At 39.0% G+C, this 25139-nt stretch overlaps 1 protein-coding gene across 1 annotated transcript in view; it reads right to left on the minus strand.

Annotated features, from left to right (window-relative positions):
- Window positions 1-2526: 2526 nt before the first annotated feature.
- LOC147610445 (uncharacterized) overlaps window positions 2527-25139 on the minus strand; it is a 42486-nt gene continuing 19873 nt past the window's right edge. Inside the window, exons 2-3 of the mRNA XM_086786569.1 lie at window positions 2743-2997; window positions 2527-2665 (exon numbers count right to left, since the gene is read on the minus strand). Of these exons, the coding sequence (XP_086642695.1) occupies window positions 2527-2665; window positions 2743-2997 (394 nt within the window). The remainder of the gene's footprint in view (window positions 2666-2742; window positions 2998-25139) is intronic.

The raw sequence follows: 25139 nt of genomic DNA on the forward strand, positions 1-25139 counted from the left end.
GCTGTTGCTCTCTTCTTCTATGCTCCTCCTCATCAATCTGGCGTTGTTGCTTTTCCAGCACACGCTCTTGCTGCTCAGCCTCTGAGAGAGGTCGGGGGAATGGTGTACGCGTGGCTCTAAATGAGCCGGTGTCTCCAGGCTGCTTGGAGACATCCTCAATATTGTCCAGTCCTGAGAACACATCCGGCTGTACATCTTCCTATCGGGTCTCTACCTCTCTGTCCATGCTTGTATGCTTCTTTTTGATACGTTTTTGCACTTGTTGAAATGCCTGTGCCGTGGCTACTACGTGTATTAAGTTGTGTGCACCAGACGGTACGTTTGGGTTCTCAGTTTTGCGTGCAGTGTGCTTAGTTCTAGCCATCCATTGACTTACACGAGTGAATGAATGTGAAAATGTAATTTTAAAACTCACTTTTACAGGTTTATATAGTTTTTGAAAAAAACTTATTAATAAAAAAAATCTCGACATTAATAAAAAAGCTTTAACTTAAAAAAGGCTACAATTTTTTAATATGGAACCCATTTTCGACCCATACGCCTCCGCGCAGCGAACCACTCACGCATCCCATGCACGGCACTTGATGCTCGCCATGCAATTGCTCGTTGTTGTTGCAGATTGACATTTTTTACAACCCTTCGTAGTAATGACACCTGCCCTTTTGGTTTCTGTCGGCGTCGACCTCCCAAACTGCGATAAAACCAATTAAACATCTCATGCAAGGCATTACTTTTTTCCTTACCACCTCCACCATGTCGCGTGTTCTTAAAGTATGCTGCCTTAGCTTGATAATGAGAGCGCTCCATTCCTTGGGTGCTCCAAATTGCCATTGGACCATATTCGTCGAGAAAAAACTGTGCGTGGGCAAATATAATGTGCTGCAACAAAGATCATATCAAAATTTTACTATTTGGCGATTAATATCAGTAAATAGATAGAAAGGTAAATACCATATAGTGGGTGATATGTGTTTCTCCCCATGCATCAACCATTTGCTGAGTAAATGTATGTATTGCAGTCTTTAAGTTTGCAATCTCCTCAGCAACAAGTGGAGCCTTTTCTAGCAATTGAATCATTTTGTCAAGTGACTCCCACAGCCTTGCCCGCTTGAGACCAAGCTCTACATTATTCCCACGATAAGTGGTGCATTCACAAATGGCCTTCCATAATTCATATTTTGTGTGACTATTGTACCCCTCGTAATTTGAGAGAAGGTGTCTTGCATTGGACCCACCCATGCATGTTTTGTTTGGATTATCCTGACCCGGTCTTGACTTTTTAGTATCCTTAGTTAACTTTACAGCACCACCATGAAGCCCCACGCTTGAAAGGACATCTTCCAGCTTACTGATGCATTCGTTGCGAAGATGTTCAGGCTCCATATTCCATGCATAATTGATATGTAACTTCAGTAATTTGTCCATTATGCGTAACCTAGCATGAAGCGTGCAAATATGAACACGAGAAAGTGGAATCTCTAATATAGGGCTCCATGAGATATCTTCTTGATCACGATTAGGTGAACAATTGGTATTACAATTCATGATGCCATTAACCCACTGCATAGGTTTCTTTGGATCTTTGTTTTGCGTTGCACTCATTGAAGTTGGTTGTACATTTTTCTTGCCCTTTGCATGAGATTTGGCCGAAATGGTGGCTGCAACCTTGCCTGAAGCTTTGCCGCGATCAATATACTCTGATTTTGAATGGCAGCAATAAATACATGAAAAAAAAGTATTTGCTCCTAGCTTGCATCCCAGCATACACTTCAATGTCTTTAAATCACCTGCCATGTGCCACTCAACTGTAAATGTTCCTACATCTTCCACATGCAAAGTTTCTCCTTTTGATTGCAATGATATGACATTTGGGATGCCTGTTCGGGTAAGGTACCATTGCAATGTATCATTCATCTCCTGTGGAAGCTCAAATGCTGCCAACCACCATATATTCTTTTCTGATTGCACTCCATAGTAATCTTTTCCCTGAGATTGACTTCCCTTGTTGGAATTTGAGGCTTGTGTACTACAGTCAAGAAGATTATCATCCTGTTCCAGATTTCCTTTGATAGCCCTGTTCATAAGTGTTAGGCTGACTCTTTCTAATTTTCGTCCTTTTACAATTTGACACTCATCAAGCTTTAACACAAACACAGCCTGACCTTGGCACTCCTCAATGCTTAGACCATAATAAGAAATCATAGCTCTTTGAAGGGTCCTTAAATCAATAAAGACATTGTTGTACTTGTTGTATTCAAATACCTTTGTAGTACATACAGGCAGAGCATCCTCCACATGACGGCAGCCACCTAACATGGTCGCAATTTCTGAGTTTGCACTTTTTCTTGCCATGGTTACACTGTATGGAGTTGGTAGCATGGGTCGAAGAAAACCTTTAGCACGATGACCTAGTGTAAACACCTTGTAGATGGCTTCATATCCCTTCCTACTGACACCAGCACTATCACATGCATCCATAATCTGTATGGGGCTTACCATATTTTGCAGCTCTCCAGAAATTTTGTTTCAGATTTGCTTAGATATTTTGCATGTGGGATCTTCTAGCACCTTATATATGTCTGATAACTTAACAACATGTTTCAATATGCCTGCTCTACATTCCTCAGCACCACCTTCATATCCCATCATATCCCCAGCAATATCTCTACATGGAACATAAATATATCAATATGTTTCACAAAACAGAAAGGCCTGCAAAACAATGGCAAGAATAGAAGTTACCTTGTTGCTCGTACACGTCGTTTTCTTGCTCCACTTAGGGTTGCCAAGGTTTCTAGGGACTGACGCTTTCTTTTCCGTTGTCGAAAGCCTACTGGAAGCTTCTTCAGGCTTGCAAGGTGTCGTTGCTTGTTTCGTGCATCCTGTTTGGCTGCATTCACCTTGTCCCGTTCAATATCAAAGGCCTGCTTAAGCAAAAAGTTGTTCTTCTCGAGCTCCTGATTCTGAGTTTTCAAGTTGTTCACCACTTCTTCAAGCCTATCAATGTCCTTCTTGTGTTGCTTCTGCAACTCAAGCCATAAGCCTCGGAAATGCAGTCTTGAATGCGATTCCTGAGCTACAACAAAAGAAAGCCTCCTACAATAGCCAAATAGACCATTAGCTCCATCACCTACATAACTAAGAAATGTAGTGATATTAACAAAATGAGGTGGAGCATTGGTGAGCGGGTCAATAGGGTATATGAATCCATTCGTCCAGAGGTCAATACATTTTCGCCCTTGTGATCGAAGAGTACCCAATGGCACATCGGTCACACCACTTGATTTTGTGCTGCGGATGGTAGCATACTCAGCAGCCAAATCTACATGTAACCTGAACTTTGGTGCTCTGTTAGATATATCTTCAAGTGGCATTTTCTTTAGGGTTAGGCAATGCTGAAGAGAGCTTCTTGTAGAACACAATGCAAGAGTGAGGATAGGGTATTCTGAGGAGAGTGCAATGAAGTTTTGCTGTAAAAAATATTAGAAGGTCATAGATCTTCTGATTAGGTAATAGGAGAAAGGACAAGGAAGATGGCAAGAGGCATAGAAAATGGTAGATTGAGGTTTTGCAGCATAATGCAGTAGAGAGAGAGAGAGAGATGTAGATTGCAGACAGAAGTAGGGGATATGTATGGTAAACAATGCAAGAATGGAAAATGGTAAGCTCTGAAGCTATGGAGGTTGACAGAGGGATTTTTTGCACTTCAATGGGGGAAAGACATGAGAGAGAGAGAGAGAGAGAGAGAGAGAAAGAGCAGAAAATGATAAAAAGATGAGGCATGGAGGATGAGAGAGTGTGAGATATCTGCATTTGGAAGTGCAAAGGTTATGGAAGCTTACTAATCAGAGATGCAGAGCCATGGCACACCCAAATGTGAGAAAGGGGAAGAGAAAGAGAGTGGTAGAGAAACGAGGGCGTCTTAGAGAGAGAATGTAGAGAGAGAAAGTGGGGGGGGACCTAAACGTGGAGGGAAGAGAGGAGGGAAGGCTTTTCAGCCATTTTGAATTTGGGGAAACCAAAAAGTTACCCCCATTTTAGCTCAAGCAAATATATATTTGAAAAAATAGAAATTCAAATAATGATTGCATAAAGATCCCCTTGTCAGGCCTAGTCAAAGTATGCTTAGAGTCCTTAAGCAAAAGTACTTAAAAACATAATATGGCAGCTTAAAGGGCCCCCATAGACCTCAACCTTCCCCTAATGCCCAATGGATCAAGATGAAGATTCTTTTGGTGCAAAAAATAAACTTTTTGATATTGATGTTGTTGAGAATGGTGATATGCTAGTCAATATCTCATTAAGACAATGTTGCTCCCTAGCTCAATTGCGCAATGACATTCTATTTGAGACAGAAGGTTCTATTTCAAAGGACTTTTTATTTATTTACAACAATAAGAAGGTATACCATGTGACTTATCCTAGTCTCATTAAGCACTGCTATTAGTTTACTTTACCCTATTGTTTCATATTGCTTTTTTGCAGGTGCTCAAAAGAAGAGAGAGTTCAATAAAATGCAAAGACATTGAAAATTTGAAAATTGAGATAACACAGACTCCATAAACAAAGGTATTATATTCAATAAAGTAAAATTCTATACAGAAGTGTTTAATTATATATGTAGAACATATTCTTGACAACAATTTTCTATTTATCTACAGGCTGATCTAGAGACTGCTCTACATGGTCCAAGCTCACCGTATCATCTTTATTTGGAGAATCTATTTTCTGCTACTCCATCCTGTCATGTACAGTCTCTTGGTGCTGCTCCATTGTCTCCTCTACTGCCCCTGGAGCATCTGTTTGCTGCTGCTCCATCATCTCCTCAATAACATCAGCAGCAGCAGCAGGTCCTTGTTCTTGTGGCTTCTCCTCATCAGCACTAGGTCCTTGTTCCTGTGGCACCACATCTGCATCATCTGTGTCATCAAGGTGTATGACACCTTCTCAGACTTTAGAGCTCTCACCCAACTCGACAGTAGCTGGTACAATAGGTTTGGGGGAGGCATTCTTCAAAAACTTCCAAATTATATCAGCTCTGAAACTATATACATAGTTCGAGCTGAAGCTATCTTCTCTCATCTGCAATGAGATATGATGATTTAGAACACTTTGTACCAATATCAATTATTTTGAAGCTAAATGAAAATTATTTTTTCTTACAAGGTCTGGCTGTCCTATCTCAAAATAGCTTGAAAGTATATATTTGGCACTGATCAGCACTCTCCAGCCGCAGCTACTTGAATCATCTTGTTGTGGTGTCTGGATAGTTGGAAAGATATGTTAGAAACTGTCAATATCTGAACAAAATAAAATTATTCAATAAGTTCAAAGGCATAGCATGAAATAGACATCAGTAGAGGGAACAACTTTCTACCTCTAAATCTATTGGCTCTATTGAATCCAAAAGATTGACATTAGGAGGACAGTGATCCAATGCATCTAGAAGCCTTCTAATACAACTGCAATACATATAATTCAGTTAGTGTGCATTAAATCCAAATAATGAAGTTTAAAGTTAAAAATAGCACACAAACCACTTACAATTTCACACCTCTATGTGTGTTTCTAAGAGAGTTGAATAAAAAGCATTGCTTCTGCTGGATGTCAATAGAAGCAAAGCTCCAGTGGTCACTGCATAAGGAAAAAAGCATTAAGAAATCAAAGGCTACAAGAGTACTCAATCTTGAAGAAAAATCCCAAAAGAAGCAGTCACCCACATACTTGTTATGGTATGGAAGTAGCAAAATATCAACATGATCAAAATCACAGTGTCTGAACCAATTGGAAATATCCATGGGAGTTTCCTTTGGATCTCTTAACTTGAAGGAAATTGCAGGATCAATAATATGAACTGTATGCTGTACAGCATGGTTCAGCCAGCTTCTCATCATGCTACATTGGACAAAACAATAATTAGGGTAAGGTGTAAAGGAGGAGGTACAATAAGGATTGTTTTGCAAACAAATGTAAAATAAAAGACACTTACTAGAGCATTGCAAGAATGATAGTATCTGAGCAATACTCATTCTTACGAGCCAATGCTGCCAAGCATGCTTTTGTCAAGTCAAAATTATTCTCTGAAGTTTCATCTTCAATATGGACAACTATGTTAGAGCCCAGCTCCTGCAACCTTCTCTGTATGCAGCTCCATCTATACAGTCTCCACATCTATAGCAGATTTGGATTCTTCTATTTGCTGCTTCAGTGACTCCTCATAAGCAGCTTTCCCTGTGGTGCTCTTCTCAAACAACTGACAGAGGCAGGAAGAATTGTGGAAGGTGAAAAGGTTTTTGTGCATATAAATCATATTGTCTCCATTGACAGGCTGAGGTACCATGTGAATAGAAGATTTGATAGCCTGCCTGAGGAATATAAATTCAGTTGTAACTTGCACACTAGAAAGTGTAGAGTGCTTGAGGAAACCATGGCATTCGTTATGTACATTGTCTTCCATCAGCAATCTCTAGAAGAGCAAGGGCAGGAGGCTGAAGAAGAAGATATATCTGTAGCGGAGGTAAAAGAGGATATTCCTGTGGCAATAGATATGGCAGAGCAGGAAGAAGATATCAACCTCGAGGATGAGGGGCTGCAAGTGGCTACTCTTGACCTTGTTCAACTGAGGACTGAAACTCTTAGGGCAGCATAGCCAGTTGAAGATTTACTCCGAGCCTACAACAACTCATTAGAGCAGAAAAGGATCTCAAGCACTCCAAATGGTCAAAGACGATGAATTGACAGAAATGAACCTCAAAATTAATAATGACCCCAAGATGGTCGGGGTTAGTGCCAAGATGGACATGAGTTTCGAGAGGAAGTCTGGGTGTTTCTCACTTCCTTCAAAGATGTGTTTGCATGGAGCTACACCGAGATGAAAGGGATTGATCCTATCTCTTCTACCAACATCGGATCAATCTAAAGGAAGATGCCATCCCCATCCAACAACAAAGATACCGAATGAACCCAAACTATGCCAAAAGGGTGAAGGAAGAAATAGATAAGCTTCTACAAGTCCGATTCATATATTTGATTAATCGGGTGACATGATTTTCCCCCATCATGATTGTGCCCAAGAGAAACCAAAAGTTGAGGGTTTGTATAGATTACAGGAAGCTGAATGCAACAACCGTCTCCAATCCTTTTCCCTTGCCATTCACAGATTTCATGCTTGATGCTGTGTGGCAGGCCATGAGATGTACTCATTCCTAGATGGGTTTAGTGGATATAATCAAGTTTAAATAGTCTTGGGAAGAAAAACTTTCATCATAGAATGGAGAGCCTTTGCATACAACGTCATGACCTTTGGTCAGAAGAATGCTATCACCACATTTCAACGCATGGTCCAAGATTTTTTTAAAATTTTATGACTACCTTAATGCTGGTATTCATTGATGAATTTAGTGTTTTTGGCAAAACGTCTCAACATTTGATGCACCTACACCTGTGCTTGGCCAAATGCAGACTCTCCAGATTTAAGCCTAAACATAGCTAAATGTGCCTTTGCTTTCTAGATCGGAATGCTACTAGGCCACATCATTTCCAACGGAGGAATAAAAATTGACCTGGACAAGGTCGAGCTTATCTAGAAATCCCCAACTCCAAAAAATGACAAAGAGTTGAGAAGATTTTTGGGGCAAGCTAGATGGCACAGCCGAATGCTTAGATACCTCGCCCATGTAGCAGCCCCCTCAAATCAAAAGATGGTGCAGATCAAAACACCTCTGACCAAACTATTGAGGCAGGAAAATTTGAACTGGAAAGCAGAATGCGACTTAGTATTTTGGCATCTCAAGATCATGCTGTTAGAAGCACCTGTTGTCATTAGGAATTTTTGGGACCCAAAGAGGGCCTCGTGGATTAACTTTTGATTAGGAATGGACCAATAGGAAGAGGGCTGGGTGCACATTTTTGACTTCTTTGACCCTAGGGGGCCTAGGCTTTGGTTTGCTTATGGGGCCTAATTACTACTCTTGTTCCCCTACCTCCTGGGCCCAAACTTAGAGGTCCCCCCACCTAGAATCGTGCAGATTAAAAACCCTAAAAATTAAAAATTTTTAATTTTTTCCCAAAAGTGTGTTTTCCCTCTGAAACTTCCCCCCAACATACTCTAGGTTTGGAAAGCTCATTTTGAACCTCTTTCTTCCTCTTCTAAGCTCTCCATTATTGCAGAAACTCCATACCTCTCAAGCTCTCCCTCCTTCTCAAGCTCCCTTAGTCTGAAGCTCCCTCTCCCTCTTTCTTCCTTTCTAAGCTATCCATTGCTGCAGAAAATCCATCCCTCTCAAGCTCTCCCTCCTTCTCAAGCTCCCTCCCTCTCAATCTCCCTCTCTCTCTCTCTCTCTCAAGCTTCCTCCCTCTCCATTCTGTAGAAACTCTATCCCTCTTTAGTCTACTCTAGGTTCAGGAAGCCTATTCTCTTTTCTTACCACCATGGCCTCTTCCAGTAATGTGAGAAGACCTAGGGAGAAGGTGTAAGAGCTTATGTTGCATAACACAAGAGATGAGAATGGAGTTTGGGCTCCAACAAGATTCAGGGTTGGGGCTTGGGTCTACATGTAGCCAAGCTCTAAGGGACCACATCGAGTGTGTCAACTGGGGAATATGCTACATCATTGGAAGGGGTGGCTACAAGGCTTCAAGCATACTAAGAAGGAATAACTGGTTGCCATAGTGCAACATGTGTATACCCTTGGAGACCTGTACATTCAAGGCCCACGACCAAGGTTGGCTTCAAGCATACTAAGAAGGAAGGACTGGTTGCCATAGTGCAACATGTGTATACCCTTGGAGACCTGTACATTCAAGGCCAACGACCAAGGTTGGCTTCAAGCATACTAAGAAGGAAGGACTGGTTGCCATAGTGCAATATGTCTATACCCTTGGAGACCTGTACATTCAAGGCCAACGACCAAGGTTTCCTTAAAATTGTCAGTGTAATATAAACATAGCTTTAACAACATGCTGATATTGGATTTCTTGTTTCAAATTTTCTTATGATTCTCCATTTTCTTATGTGTCTATCTGCAGATATTTTCATGTCCACACACTATGACTAGCTGGACATGGTCATTTATGTCTCACACATGTTACTACCTAACATGCCAACAGAAAAAAGAAGCTAGAATAGTGGGCAGGGCGAGAGAGGATCCGAGAAAAAATCACCAAGTTGGTACACAGAGAGCACACAAGGGATGGTGAGGACAATGCAAGAAAACCCACCCCCTTGGGAGAGCATCGTGAGGAAAATATGGATAGGAAAAACTCGGTCAAGAAAAGAGGATATTGGCATAAGAAAGAAGCCTATGCCTAAGTGCCAACTAGAGCCAATCACATCCCAAAGCAGTAGAAGCGTCTCAAGAGAAGAAAAGGAAGGAAATCTAGAAGGAATCAAGACCAAAACATTGTCAAGGGGAAGTCAGTAATAGTAGGAAATGGAAGCAAAAGAGGAAGAAGGAAGAATGCAGAGAAACCAAGGCATGCCATTTAATAGGGAGAAAAGTAGCAATTTCGTGAAGGAATATGACCTATGGTGCGAGGATCTTAGCAAGATGAAATTGAACATCACCTTGGTTCAAATGCTGAATTTTGTTCCTAATTACAGGAAAAAGCTGCTTCAAGCCATAGTGCCAAATGAGAATTTGGTGTAGATGCCCTTGCAAGAACCGGAAAACTCGGTAGCAAAATGCAGGAATGTGGAAATAGTCTAGGACTGTGACACGTCCATTCTAAAAGTGACCATTAGTAGTGTTATCATTGTAGTGGACCTCATTGAGTAGCAAAGTGTCCTCTTAAAAATATGGCTAGTGCTGGTGACACTAAGTTGATATCAGCTCTCAAACTAATGCCATGCCAACTCTTTCATGTGTTAAGTGTGGTGTTTATCATATGATCAAGGACTGTCCATATCACGCCAATGTAATACTTCTTCATATAACCATGCCACCATCAGGACTATAAGTGTGTAGCCTAGAAATATCGCACCAGTAAATATCGTGACACGCGCACAAACAAAATAGGTAGACAAAGGGAAACCAAAGTCATTTGTGCAACACCCTATTCATTTACTTGAAGTCCCTCAATTATGCCTCTTGTTTACACAACTACTAGTTATGGGTCGATTTTGCTAATAGGACTACTAGCTGTTGGACTACTTACTACTAGAATGTTATGAACTAGTATTTAGGAGATTGTACTACTAATAATTAAAAGAATGGACAACGATTCAGTAGACTGGACTACTCATTCTAGTAGACAGAACTAATAATTAGTAGATTGGACTACTGATTTTAGTAGAGAAGACTACTAATTTAGTAGATTGGAGTACTGTTTAGGAGACTAAAATTTTAATTAGTAGACTGGACTATTGTTTTGGTGATTAAACTACTTACTAGTTACAAGTTAGTAGAGTGAACTTCTAATTAGCAGTCTGTACTATTGTTTAGGAGGCACTAATTAGTAGATTGCACTACTGATAACAGTGGACATGATATGAATTAGTAGTTTAGTCTCCAAATAATAGTTCAATCTACTAATTGGTAGTCCAGTCTACTAATCATAAGTTGCCTTCTTAACAATAGTTCAGTCCACTAATTAGTAGTCTAGTCAATGAATTAGTAGTTCAGTGTTCTATATAGTAGTTCAATCTACTAATTAGTAGTCTTGTCTACTATAAACAGTAGTCTAGTCTACTAATTAGTAGTCATGTCTCTTTGGATTTCTAGTAATATTTTATGCTAATTACCTCTATTTCAACATTATTATATGCAATGTAATAAACACGGAATTTTCTATTGTTGTAAGTAGAACTTTTCTTGGAATTCAAAGGGCAACACCCAGATATTGCAATTCAACAACGCTCATTTGAATACTTGAAGCCTTATTCTGTAAGGAAGTTAAAAGATAGATACACATGTTGCTGTATTAAGCATGTACAAATGATGTTTCTCAAAGATTTAATCAACTTTATGCGATAACCTAGTAATGGATTTCATGGAGCAGGTTGTTTGTGCAACTGTGAGATATGCCAAAGAAATGGTGGTAGTTTAACATGCAGATCTATTGATCACACCTTCAAAAGTGTTACATCTATTTAGGAAGGTGTGCTATGCGAAAATCCTATAGCTTCTAGTTTTCATCATCTAGATTGCACAATAGGACGAGGAAAAAAGTGTGGGCCACAAAATTTGGTTTTCTTGCCGCCGACGTGAGGTTTTTGACAGTGAAATAATTGTTCCTATGAAGGTTTTTGAGGATGTAGGGGTGGAACAACAAAGAAAAGGAAAGAGTTGATAATCAAACAAATGATTTGCAAAGAATTAGTACACTTGTTTTGGACTCACCTTGCAAAGTTTATTTGACACAACTTTGAGTAGTTTAAAGAGTGTGTGATGTAGTTTTCATCTGACATTATTGTGTATGTTGTTGACATTGCTGAGAGCTGCTCATTTCAAGAGTAAAATGAGATTCAATCTATGCATTGGTATTCAAAGCATGTAATTATTATTGTGTGTTGAAATATACAAGTGAATAGGGTGTGTGTGGGAACAAGCTCTTGGATAGAGGCTGTAAAAGAGGAGATGTAATTGTGAAAGAACCTGTGAAAAGGTTAGGAGAATCTACTGGGAGAGAATAAAGGGTAGCATGAGAGAATTTAGGAGTGTGGAGTTATTCTGGGAGATAATCAGGGAAAAGAGAAGAGGTGGAGAGAATCAGGCAAGAGGTGGAGATATTCAAGGAGTGAATCATGGAGAAATCAATGGGATTAGATGCTTGATGTAAACTCTATAAATTGAGGCATAGCCCTAATGAGAATTTGCTGGTTTTTGAGTATCCATGCCTACATTAATCTATGTGCTAATTATTCACTAATTACGTCTTAATCACTTGCTAATCACTTTGTTAATTATGCTGATTCTAGTGTTTGATCCACCATAGCTCATCATTTTGCTCAAATTTCAACATGGTATCAGAGCCATGCCTAGAATCAACCAGATTTATGAGCCCATTAGTGAATTAATTAGGATTAGTAAAATAATTAGCAAAAAAATCAGTTTTTAGTAAGCTTTCACTCTTCCCCTTCACCCCCAGCCAGTGGAGGGTCTCTAGCACTTAGCATACTTGAAATTAGGTCATGAGCTTCTAGCTTAAGCTAGCTAAGGTCCTTGGCTACCAGCCCATCTACTCCACGCAGCAAACCGCCACGAATCAACGCCGATTTTCGCTAATTAACAGGCGCCGTTTTTCTGCAGAAGAATTAAGATTTCTCTTTGCTCAGTTCAAATGTCTTCAATTCCCTTTAGCACAAGGGGTAATCAAGCATGTTCTACAAGCTGGTGAAGACAGAAATCAATTTCATCAAGTCTACAGAGAGATCCAAGCTCTTCATCAAATCTGCAGGTGACTTTGGTAAAACAGAGATTAAGCTTTCATTATTTGGTCAAATCTTGTGTTTCTTGGCTTAATCCTCTACTAGACTCATTGCTATTGATGTCTTTCAAAGCATTTGAGCTCATTTGAAGTGGAAGGCACCAGATCTGGACTCCCCGCATACTCTGTTTTCTGCACACAAAACAGAGCATTAATTTGCTAATCAGTGATTAATCAGTGCTAATCACTGTACTTTGGTGCAATTGAGGGTTCAAATTAACCATTAGGTATCTGATACAGATCCCTAAAGCTTCAGATTGCAAATCGGAGTTGGTTTGATACTCCAACCATCCCGTACAAATTGGTTACTCTCAATTTAATGTAATTTCTGGTGATTTTATGTTGATAAAATTGTTGTAATCATCTATTAAACACCAGATTGAGTTGTAAAAGGGTAGACACTGCCCTTGAATCTTGAATTTGGATCAAGAGGTAAGACCCCCTTCACATCACCATGAATTCAGCACAGGAAATAGCCAAATTTAATGGAGAACAGTTTTATACATGGCAAACAAAAACCATGTATTTGCTGATGAGGAAAAATCTGTGGGGATTAGTTGAAGGGAGAGATGAATGCCCAGAGAGAGGGGAAAATGAGTGGAAGTGTAGGAATGAAAAAGCATTGGGGCTTATTGCACTCAGTTTAAATGATGAGATCATTCACCATATCACAGGGATACAGTGGGCAAAAGATGCATGGGATGAACTCAATAAATTATTTGGTACACAAGCAAAAAATTCCAAGATAAATCTATTAATGCAGTTTTACAAATTGGACATGAAGGAAAGTGAACCCTTAATCACACACTTGAACAAATATAAAAGCATTAAGCAACAGCTGGCAGCTATTGGCAAAAAGGTAGAAGATGATGAAGCATTAGCTGTACTTTTGAAGAGTGTGGATAAAGGAGATTATGAAAACATTGTAGCAACACTAAAGAATGTGCCTGAACTGAAGATACACGAGATAGAAGCAGCTCTACTGGAGCAAGAGAGCAGAGGCAAAGAGAAGAAAGAGCTCGACTCAACAGCAGGAGAGGAAAAAGCATTCTTCACCCGAGGAGGATTCTCTCGAGGACGAGGACGAGGAAGAGGCAGAGTAGGAGGGAGGACCTTCACTTGCCACAAATGTGGAAAGCCAGGACACATGGCGAGAGACTGCTACAGCAAACCCAGTGAAGAAGGAACGACATCGGCAAACTTCATGGAGGCTCCAAGAGAAGTGGAGTCGGATCATCTTTTCTGAGAGAGAGAGAGAGAGAGAGACCCCACAACCCAATGTAACCTGCCCCAATAAAGTAAAACCACCTCTGAGCCACCGATGATGTAGGCCAAGTGGTAGATGTATGTGTGAGCACTTTAGTCAAGGTCACGGGCACTTATAGTAGCCTTGGACACATAGAGAGAGAGAGTGTCAAGGACTATAGAGTTTAGGGACTTGAGGCACTGGTCGCGGACTGTCAAGTAAGAAAGAAACTTGATACAGGGTCCAGGTGTGCTGAGATAACTTGAGGGGAGGAGTAGACACTGGTCGCGGACTACCAAGTAAAGGGAGGCAAACTTGGTATAGGGTCTAGGTGTACTAGGAGTATTCACTTGAGGGGAGGTGTTGAAATATACAAGTGAATAGGGTGTGTGTGGGAACAAGCTCTTGGATAGAGGCTGTAAAAGAGGAGATGTAATTGTGAAAGAACCTGTGAAAAGGTTAGGAGAATCTACTGGGAGAGAATAAAGGGTAGCATGAGAGAATTTAGGAGTGTGGAGTTATTCTGGGAGATAATCAGGGAAAAGAGAAGAGGTGGAGAGAATCAGGCAAGAGGTGGAGATATTCAAGGAGTGAATCATGGAGAAATCAATGGGATTAGATGCTTGATGTAAACTCTATAAATTGAGGCATAGCCCTAATGAGAATTTGCTGGTTTTTGAGTATCCATGCCTACATTAATCTATGTGCTAATTATTCACTAATTACATCTTAATCACTTGCTAATCACTTTGTTAATTATGCTGATTCTAGTGTTTGATCCACCATAGCTCATCATTTTGCTCAAATTTCAACATTGTGCACATAACACACATTCGAATTGAGGGGCTGAGATTCAAAAAGCTATTCTTTTCTTCGTCTCTCTGATGATATGAAGCATGATACTCTATTTGTGCAACATTGTTTTATGCTTCATTATACATGGCTAGAGAAACAAGGGGTACTACTACGAGAGCACTATGTTTGGTCAGATAGCACAACATTCCAATTCAAGGCAAAGAGACCATTTTATTTTGTGGGCGGATATCTTGGTTTGACTGGCTTGAAGATGACGTGCAATTTTTTTTGGCTTGGGACATGGTAAGGGTGAGCATGATAGAGAATTAGGGGCTGTTGTGAAGAGAGCTCTCCCACATGAACAATTGAAAGTGGTTGTTGTGCGACTAGAGTGTGCTGCTGACGTGGTCAAATTTCCTCGGTCAAATGCAAATCAAGCTTCCTACCCAATCAAAGGAAATATCTGTGGGCTAGATTGTTTTGGGAGGTGAAGGCTACAGAGGTTAATAGATTAGTTTTGTGGGATTGCTAGCTTGTTGTTGATAAATCATGTTCTATACATTGCATGAATGGGTTTTCAATGACTAACAAACATGAGCATTAGAGCATGAAATTTATACACAAATGTGGCCAAAAATGCATGCGTTCCAATGAATAGATATTTCGAAAGTTTGATTAAGTCTATTACACGTCCTAGAAAGGACTTGGAGTACTTGCAATTACATTGAAACATTGACTACAATTGCTCGTATGCTCTAGGTCTAGATGGTGCAGTAGTAGAACGTGATGACTCTTTTTTGGATTTCCCTAGTGTATTGTTTGTGTGTGCTACTTGTTTTCTTTCCTTTACGTCATGTTGTCAAGGTGTAAAATACCTAGGAAATACCTTAGTTTGAATCTCACCTCCAATATTGGCTTTAGTCTTTGGTTTCTTCCTCTATCTTGCAGCAGCACCAAACTTTTGCAAAGTGCAGTCTTCATCCTCGAGGCCTTGTCCTACCACCTCAATGTCTAACAATCATGCAAGTAAACCAATTTGAAGCTATGAGACTGACAGAAATGCATTAGAATACCAATTTGAAGATATGAGTGATGAAAAAAACAAGTGACTCCTGAGCAAGTGTACTACCTTCAGCAAGCGATTTGTTATCAACAACCTTTTTCTTCTTTGATTCTCTAGATAGAATTTCTTCTTCCATTCCATATGACACATTATTTTTACTAATAGGAGTACCTCGGGTCTTTTCACATTCTAGAGGTCACATGTCATGGGTAATGCAAGGTCAGTATCAATGTACTAATAAACTATTGATAAACATCTATTAGGGATAATGATTAAAATAACATAACATTACCAAGGGAAACATGCTCATTAGATGCAGTAGATTTTGTCACTGATTGACCTTGAATGGCAACAACTATTGGAATTTTATCTGCATAAACATTCAAGAATGGTTACTCGAAATCTTACTATGTAAAATATCTTATTGTGGATGTATCAATGCTTTTTCTTCTTACCTGTAGACTCAGAGAGAACACTATTAAAGTCAGAGACTGCAGAGAGGGTTTGTACACCATCAGACATAGCATTTGTGAGATCCCTGTTCCCACCGAGCAACGGATTCAGGATACTGGCAGCGGAAGTAACACATCATGCGCGGGTAGGGGTCTCACACTCGGGGCCTCGCCCACGGATATCCGGACAAGAGACTAATCCGTCGGTTTGTCCAAAACCGAAACCGGAAAAACTTCCTTTACCCGGAAAGCATGGGCGATTCCACCAGGATAACTCTTTACTCTAGCGTAGTCAAGATCATTACGGATCAACTGATCTGACTGCACCTTTAACGGTACTTGGTCAAATCAAGGAAGAAACTTGCACTTGGATCATTAGGATCAACGCTTTTTTCCCCATCAAGAGGCACAGCCGTTGATTCCTATCCATAGAACAATTTCTATCCGGAATTTACTTCATCTATCGTAATAATAGAAATTAAATCTCGATTTACGGATCCATCAGTCCAGCCTAACCCCATCCGATCCCATGGGTTAGCCAACCGCCCAACCACTGTAGTGATGGGATCCAATTTGGAATTTGGTTAGGTTTTGTCCCGGGTACCAAGGAAAAGAGTTCCAAGGCCCCCTAGCCGGAATTTCATGCAAACATAAAACTAGCCACACCACTTACACACCCAATATGAAAATTGCCTTTTTCTTAGCATCAGCTAACTTTAAAACAATCCTTTAATGAAACCATAGTACCACTGATCACAATCTCCCAATTTATCCAGTTGATTGATAATTTCCCATCATTCACTCATCAGAGTATCTATGGCATCATTGGCAACTAGAACGCTCACCACCTGTCCACACAGGGGCCGTTTCAATAGTTCCTAGCCCATAATACTCAACAATATAATCACTTATCAAGATGGACTCTCGTTGAAGATCAGCAAGATCAACCAACAGATCCATATAAAAGAGCCATGGACTCATCCGTTGAGGACCAGCAAGGTCAGTCAACCAGATCCATGCCCGGTTCCAGAAAACAACTCTTACTCCTTGTTCCAATATCTTCCTCGACGCACGCGTGGGTATCCTAGGCGACCCAGAGCCCGAGCACCGTATGGTCAGCACCCTCTAGGATCCTTCGCAGGTGACCTAGCGCTTCACTCATAGGCCGCTTCCTTGGTCCCTCATCCACCGTACCGGAAGCTCACCATTTTAATCGAACAGAGGCTGGTCAAGACCTCGGCCGACCTTGCTACGTGAGACGTCCTCCATTGACTCTCCGTCAGCAGTTGCAACTTTATCAGTTAGGTCTCCACGACCTTAATCACAAGACGGTCAAAATGCTTTCCCAGCATTCTTGACATAAAACAACCATTTACAAACAGCATTTACAAACAGTTTACAAATACAATTTCTATGTTAACTCTCATTTTTCCACATTATCCCTCATACAATCCACATTACTTATTCCACATTTTTTATATGTGTACTCATCCAATCACATCATTTTCCATCTCTTCACTTCAGATTCCTTCACGTCACATATCATATATTCACATCCATATCCACATCCATACATCCACATCCACATCCACATTCACATCCATACATCCACATCTACATGCTTATCTCCATTTTCACATCCTCATTTATACATCCACATCCCATATCCACATTCATACATACACATCCATATCCACATCCATATCCGCATTCATACATACACATCCATATCCACATCCACATGCATACATTCATTATCACGTCCTCATTCATACATCCACATCCACATACATACATACATCCACATCCACATTCCCATTCACATCTATACATCCATATCTACATGCACATTCACATCCATACATCCACATCTATATCCTCATTCACATCCATACATCCACATTCATGTATCCACATCTACATGCATACATCCATACATACACATCCACATTTACATCCATGCATCCATGCATCCACATCCTCATTCACATCCATACATCCACATTCATACATCCATATCCACATCCACATTCACATCCATACATCCACATCTACATGCTTATCTCCATTTTCACATCCTCATTTATACATCCACATCCCATATCCACATTCATACATACACATCCATATCCACATCCACATGCATACATACATCCACATCCACATTCCCATTCACATATATACATCCATATCTACATGCACATTCACATCCATACATCCACATCTATATCCTCATTCACATCCATACATCCACATTCATGCATCCACATCTACATGCTTATCTCCATTTTCACATCCTCATTTATACATCCACATCCCATATCCACATTCATACATACACATCCATATCCACATCCACATGCATACATACATCCACATCCACATTCCCATTCACATATATACATCCATATCTACATGCACATTCACATCCATACATCCACATCTATATCCTCATTCACATCCATACATCCACATTCATGCATCCACATCTACATGCATACATCCATACATCCACATCCACATTTACATCCATGCATCCACATCTACATCCTCATTCACATCCATACATCCACATTCATACATCCATACATCCACATTCATACATCCACATCCACATCCACATTCACATCTATACATCCACATTCACATCCATACATCCACATCTACATGCTTATCTCCATTTTCACATCCTCATTTATACATCCACATCCCATATCCACATTCATACATACACATCCATATCCATATCCACATGCATCTTATCATATCTTATCACTTCCCATATCTTTTATGCATACCTCTATGCATGAAATTCAATTATGCTAAAAGTAACACTTTTATAATAAAATATTCAACTTTTATGCATACCTCTATGCATGAAATCCAATATGATAAAAGTAACACTTTTGATATAAAAAAATTATCCTTTATGCATACTTCTATGCATGAAAATTAAAAATGATAAAAGTAACACTTTTGATATAAAAATTTTCCTTTATGCATACTTCTATGCATGAAAATTAAAAATGATAAAAGTAACACTTTTGATATAAAAAATTTTCCTTTATGCATACTTTTATGCATGAAAATTAAAAATGATAAAAGTAACACTTTTAATATAAAAAAAATTATCCTTTATGCATACTTCTATGCATGAAAATTAAAAAATGATAAAAGTAACACTTTTGATATAAAAATTTTCCTTTATGCATACTTCTATGCATGAAAATTAAAAATGATAAAAGTAACACTTTTGATATAAAAAATTTTCCTTTATGTATACTTCTATGCATGAAAATTAAAAATGATAAAAGTAACACTTTTAATATAAAAAAATTATCCTTTATGCATGATATTAAAATTCAATTTCTCCATGATTATAATAAAATTCTTTCAATTAATCTAGGATGATAATTCCTAGAATATGGTAGGAAGTCCTCTTTTTATGCTTTAAATGAAATTATTTTATGCATAATTTTTATAAAAATTTTGCCATAGCTCCGCTGCTATGACTGATAAATCTTAATTTTTTTCTAAGGGATAAAGCTTATCATTAAGAAAATAATTAAAATGATCTCTAATTGGATCATTAATCTATAATGGATTGAATCATCAATATGCATAAACTAAAAGCATAGGAAAAAGCCATTAATTTGGCCTCAAGCATAGCTTAATCTTGGATTAAGGAAAAGCTTTATGAAAAGCTTCATGTGGATTGAGAATGGGTCATGAGTATGACCATTTCTTGAGTGAGAGAGAGAAATTACATAAAAACCATTAGAATTTAAACATAAATAAAAATTAACTTCAATAGCATTTATTAAATTATGTAACTCTTCACTACTATTCACCAATTAACTTTAATAGCATTTAAAAAAATCATACCAATTAAGCTTCTCAAGCTTGAGAGGGGTTGAGAAGAGAGAAACATTGAGAAATTATAGAAAGATCAATATTCACTAATTACCTTACAAATTGCTTGATTCTTTGTTCACGGTAGAGGCCCCCAACCAATCAATTGGTTAAGTATGTTGATGGAGACACTAATGGGGATTGAAGAAAGAGGGAAGCTCCAAAAACTAGTGAATTATTAAATGAATTCACAGTTCTTGGCTTAGGTGGAGTAGAGTAACGATGCATAAACACTATATATTTTTCAACAAGGGGGAGGCTTCTATTTATAGGAAAAATTGAGCTCCTAACCAAACAAACTGATTCTAGAATTTTCCAAATCAGTTTGGTCAATTTTTGACCATTTTTAGGTCAGTTAAGCTAACTTTTTGGAACTAGACTTGAATGAGGAGAGAGGAGAGATGAAATATCTCAATTTTTATGAGTTTAAAACTCATTCAAGCATGTGAAATATGCACCTCCTTTGAAGAACTCCCCTTCCTTACATATGTGTCATAATGGAATCATTTTAATATTGCTCATAGTTTTTTTTACTAATAAACCTTGTACATTTTCAACTCTTCATCTTATGTGAAATATGCACCTCCTTTAAAGAATTCCCCTTCCTTACATATGTGTCATAATGGAATCATTTTAATATTGCTCATAGTTTTTTACTAATAAACCTTGTACATTTTCAACTCTTCATCTTATGTGAAATATGCACCTCCTTTAAAGAATTCCCCTTCCTTACATATGTGTCATAATGGAATTATTTTAATATTGCTCATAGTTTTTTACTAATAAACCTTATACATTTTCAACTCTTCATCTTATGTGAGCATTTACTCATTTTTGGATACCCAAAATATCTCATATTTTTAATATTGCTCATAGTTTTTTACTAATAAACCTTGTACATTTTCAACTCTTCACCTTATGTGAGCATTTACTCATTTTTGGGTATCTTCTTTTTACAAATTGGATTTATCTCCTCCCTACACATGGATTGATGCTATTGGCCCATAGGAACCTTAATTGGACCATAGTCTAAAGATTTCTGAAAATCTAGACCCTTAGACTAAGGTTCTTTATACCTATTTCCAATTAATTCCAATTGCACATTGGAAAATTCTTTTTGAATTTCTGTTTCAGGGGAACTCATTTGAATTAGAAGAGATCTTTTTCTATCCAAAATTATTCAAAATCTGAATATTCTCTCTCTAGAATATTTTTCTCTCTCTAGGCTAAAACAGATAGAAACAAGGTCTTTATATTTCTGAAGAGGGATTGATTACAGGGAAAGATACTAGACATCAAAAAGGGGGTGGGGGAGGAATCTTACATTCTACCCCACTTAAAAAATGCGAGATGTCCTCATCTCGCAAACTGGGATAATTTTGCAAGATGCACGAATATGAGACTTAGAGAAAAATTTTAATCAAGATTAACCACCAAGAAACGCTTTAAAGAGAGCAAGATTCAAAATAAGAACAAGATTTAAACTTTATTCATTCTCGGAACTTATACAGTAAAGATAGAAGAACTCTTTACACTTCCATAAGCCCGTCCATCATATGATCACAAAAGCAGTCCTCACAAGCTGCACAAGTATAAGGTAACTCATCTATGGGAATAATTCTGTTGGTTATTGCTGCACCTATCTCAGTGGTATGAGGTGATCTAACAAAAGGACCTCTGAGAGGCAAGCCAAAAACGGGATAAAGGCATATCTTCTCATGAGGAAGAAAACATGCCAGTAAGAAGACCCGCTCAGAAAACCCAAGATGCCTTGATCTCATGACACAGTAGTATCGGGGACCCAAACCCAAAGCTTCAATAACCATGGCCAAGCGGACATTGTTACGAAAGTGCTGCTGACCCCAGGGTGTTACCCTAGTTATGTTTTGATAGGTCCGCCATTTGGTTTGCGCTACAGAAGTTCCCAAGTGAGGGAAAAGTGAGCGCTCATACTGCTCTATAAAATCCTTCTTCACAGATTCACTTGCATCTTGAAGGTGAGGAATCATTATGGATAAAACTAGTTCTTGTTGCCAAGCCATGAAGGAGATTAAGAAAGAAAGGAGATCGATGGAAGTAAGATTACTGTGAGCGACAAGTAAAAGTTACGACTTATATAAAGGAAGGAGCTAGCGTAACTTAGAAGCCAACGGTAACTTGCCACTGAAGTTTTACTGTCTTTCCATGATTTGGGTTTGACACATTTTTCTATAGAAGGCATTAAGAATTTTGAGATGAAGAGATAAAAGAAGCTTGTAGGCTAAGTCACCTACTTTCATTGAATTCAGATATAAGGCTCACAATATCTGGGGGATAACTTCGTATAATCCCCAAGAGATAAAGAACTTCTTTTGGGCCGTACTCGAATGAAGACCAAAACCTTGATATCCAAAACATCGATTCTCACTTCTGAACTCATTGTTCTGAATCCTTAAAACAGGTGGGACTCTTGAGAAGTATTCTAGGAAAAGGGTCTTCCTTTGTTAAACAGAACTTTCTTTTATTTTAGAGAGGGAATAATTATAAGATCAAAAATGGAGATTCTTACTCCTGTATACCTCGAAGGCTGGGGAGGAATCTTACATTCTACCCCACTTAAAAAGTGCGAGATGTCCTCATCTCGCAAAGTAGAGGACAACTCTTTTTCTTAACATCCAATTTTATTTTGGGTTCCTTATATTCTAGTCAACCCAACAGAACACTGGGATAAATATCCCTTATATAGAACTCATCATTAATATTCAGATCATATCATTCATATCTTTAACATGATAATGGTCCATTAGACCGAAAAATTTTCTTCTGAACATTCCTCCACGGGAATTTCAGTCAAGTAAGTTCCCAATTTGTCATCCCTTAACTTGATCTACTGATCAAGTGTTAACAGTAACAATTTGACAGCACAACCCACTAATCTCATAGTGATTTGCTGAATTCATTATCATCATTCCAGTTATGAATATCATCACTGGGACTCGTCCCATTCATCCTCATTGTGGTTTCGCTCAGCTTATTACATTTCAACTAAATTTTGGAAATCATCATTTTTCAATCAGAATCCAAATCAATTCATCGATTCTCAAACAAAATTAAAAATCATATCAACCACATTCGAATTCATCATCTAGATAGCATTAACGCTTATAATTTCAAGTCTTAGATTTACTCGTATATACTGTCAGTAAAGAGCTGCAGTATACTCTCGGTATATACAGGTAGTCAAGGCCCTTGGAATTATAAGGTAAATACCATCATGTCTAGGCCTCAAGCAAGTCAGGATTCTATATAATTGCGGTACTTCCATTTGAAGACCCAATTACTAATTTATGAATTTTGAGATTGAATATCAATTTGTATGAATTATATCACACAATTACAACCTTTTTGATTCTTGATAAATTTTTGATATATTTGGCTTCTCGATTGATCCTTATTAACCAAAAAGCTCTGATACCAACTGTGAGATCCTTGTTCCCACCGAGCAACGGATTCAGGATACTGGCAGCGGAAGTAACACATCATGCGCGGGTAGGGGTCTCACACTCGGGGCCTCGCCCACGGATATCCGGACAAGAGACTAATCCGTCGGTTTGTCCAAAACCGAAACCGGAAAAACTTCCTTTACCCGGAAAGCATGGGCGATTCCACCAGGATAACTCTTTACTCTAGCGTAGTCAAGATCATTACGGATCAACTGATCTGACTGCACCTTTAACGGTACTTGGTCAAATCAAGGAAGAAACTTGCACTTGGATCATTAGGATCAACACTTTTTTCCCCATCAAGAGGCACAGCCGTTGATTCCTATCCATAGAACAATTTCTATCCGGAATTTACTTCATCTATCGTAATAATAGAAATTAAATCTCGATTTACGGATCCATCAGTCCAGCCTAACCCCATCCGATCCCATGGGTTAGCCAACCGCCCAACCACTGTAGTGATGGGATCCAATTTGGAATTTGGTTAGGTTTTGTCCCGGGTACCAAGGAAAAGAGTTCCAAGGCCCCCTAGCCGGAATTTCATGCAAACATAAAACTAGCCACACCACTTACACACCCAATATGAAAATTGCCTTTTTCTTAGCATCAGCTAACTTTAAAACAATCCTTTAATGAAACCATAGTACCACTGATCACAATCTCCCAATTTATCCAGTTGATTGATAATTTCCCATCATTCACTCATCAGAGTATCTATGGCATCATTGGCAACTAGAACGCTCACCACCTGTCCACACAGGGGCCGTTTCAATAGTTCCTAGCCCATAATACTCAACAATATAATCACTTATCAAGATGGACTCTCGTTGAAGATCAGCAAGATCAACCAACAGATCCATATAAAAGAGCCATGGACTCATCCGTTGAGGACCAGCAAGGTCAGTCAACCAGATCCATGCCCGGTTCCAGAAAACAACTCTTACTCCTTGTTCCAATATCTTCCTCGACGCACGCGTGGGTATCCTAGGTGACCCAGAGCCCGAGCACCGTATGGTCAGCACCCTCTAGGATCCTTCGCAGGTGACCTAGCGCTTCACTCATAGGCCGCTTCCTTGGTCCCTCATCCACCGTACCGAAAGCTCACCATTTTAATCGAACAGAGGCTGGTCAAGACCTCGGCCGACCTTGCTACGTGAGACGTCCTCCATTGACTCTCCGTCAGCAGTTGCAACTTTATCAGTTAGGTCTCCACGACCTTAATCACAAGACGGTCAAAATGCTTTCCCAGCATTCTTGACATAAAACAACCATTTACAAACAGCATTTACAAACAGTTTACAAATACAATTTCTATGTTAACTCTCATTTTTCCACATTATCCCTCATACAATCCACATTACTTATTCCACATTTTTTATATGTGTACTCATCCAATCACATCATTTTCCATCTCTTCACTTCAGATTCCTTCACGTCACATATCATATATTCACATCCATATCCACATCCATACATCCACATCCACATCCACATTCACATCCATACATCCACATCTACATGCTTATCTCCATTTTCACATCCTCATTTATACATCCACATCCCATATCCACATTCATACATACACATCCATATCCACATCCATATTCGCATTCATACATACACATCCATATCCACATCCACATGCATACATTCATTATCACGTCCTCATTCATACATCCACATCCACATACATACATACATCCACATCCACATTCCCATTCACATCTATACATCCATATCTACATGCACATTCACATCCATAC

This window comes from Cibotium barometz, chromosome 49, assembly GCF_041138505.1.
Source record: "Cibotium barometz isolate CiBa-2024 chromosome 49, ASM4113850v1, whole genome shotgun sequence".
Lineage (NCBI taxonomy): Eukaryota > Viridiplantae > Streptophyta > Polypodiopsida > Cyatheales > Cibotiaceae > Cibotium > Cibotium barometz.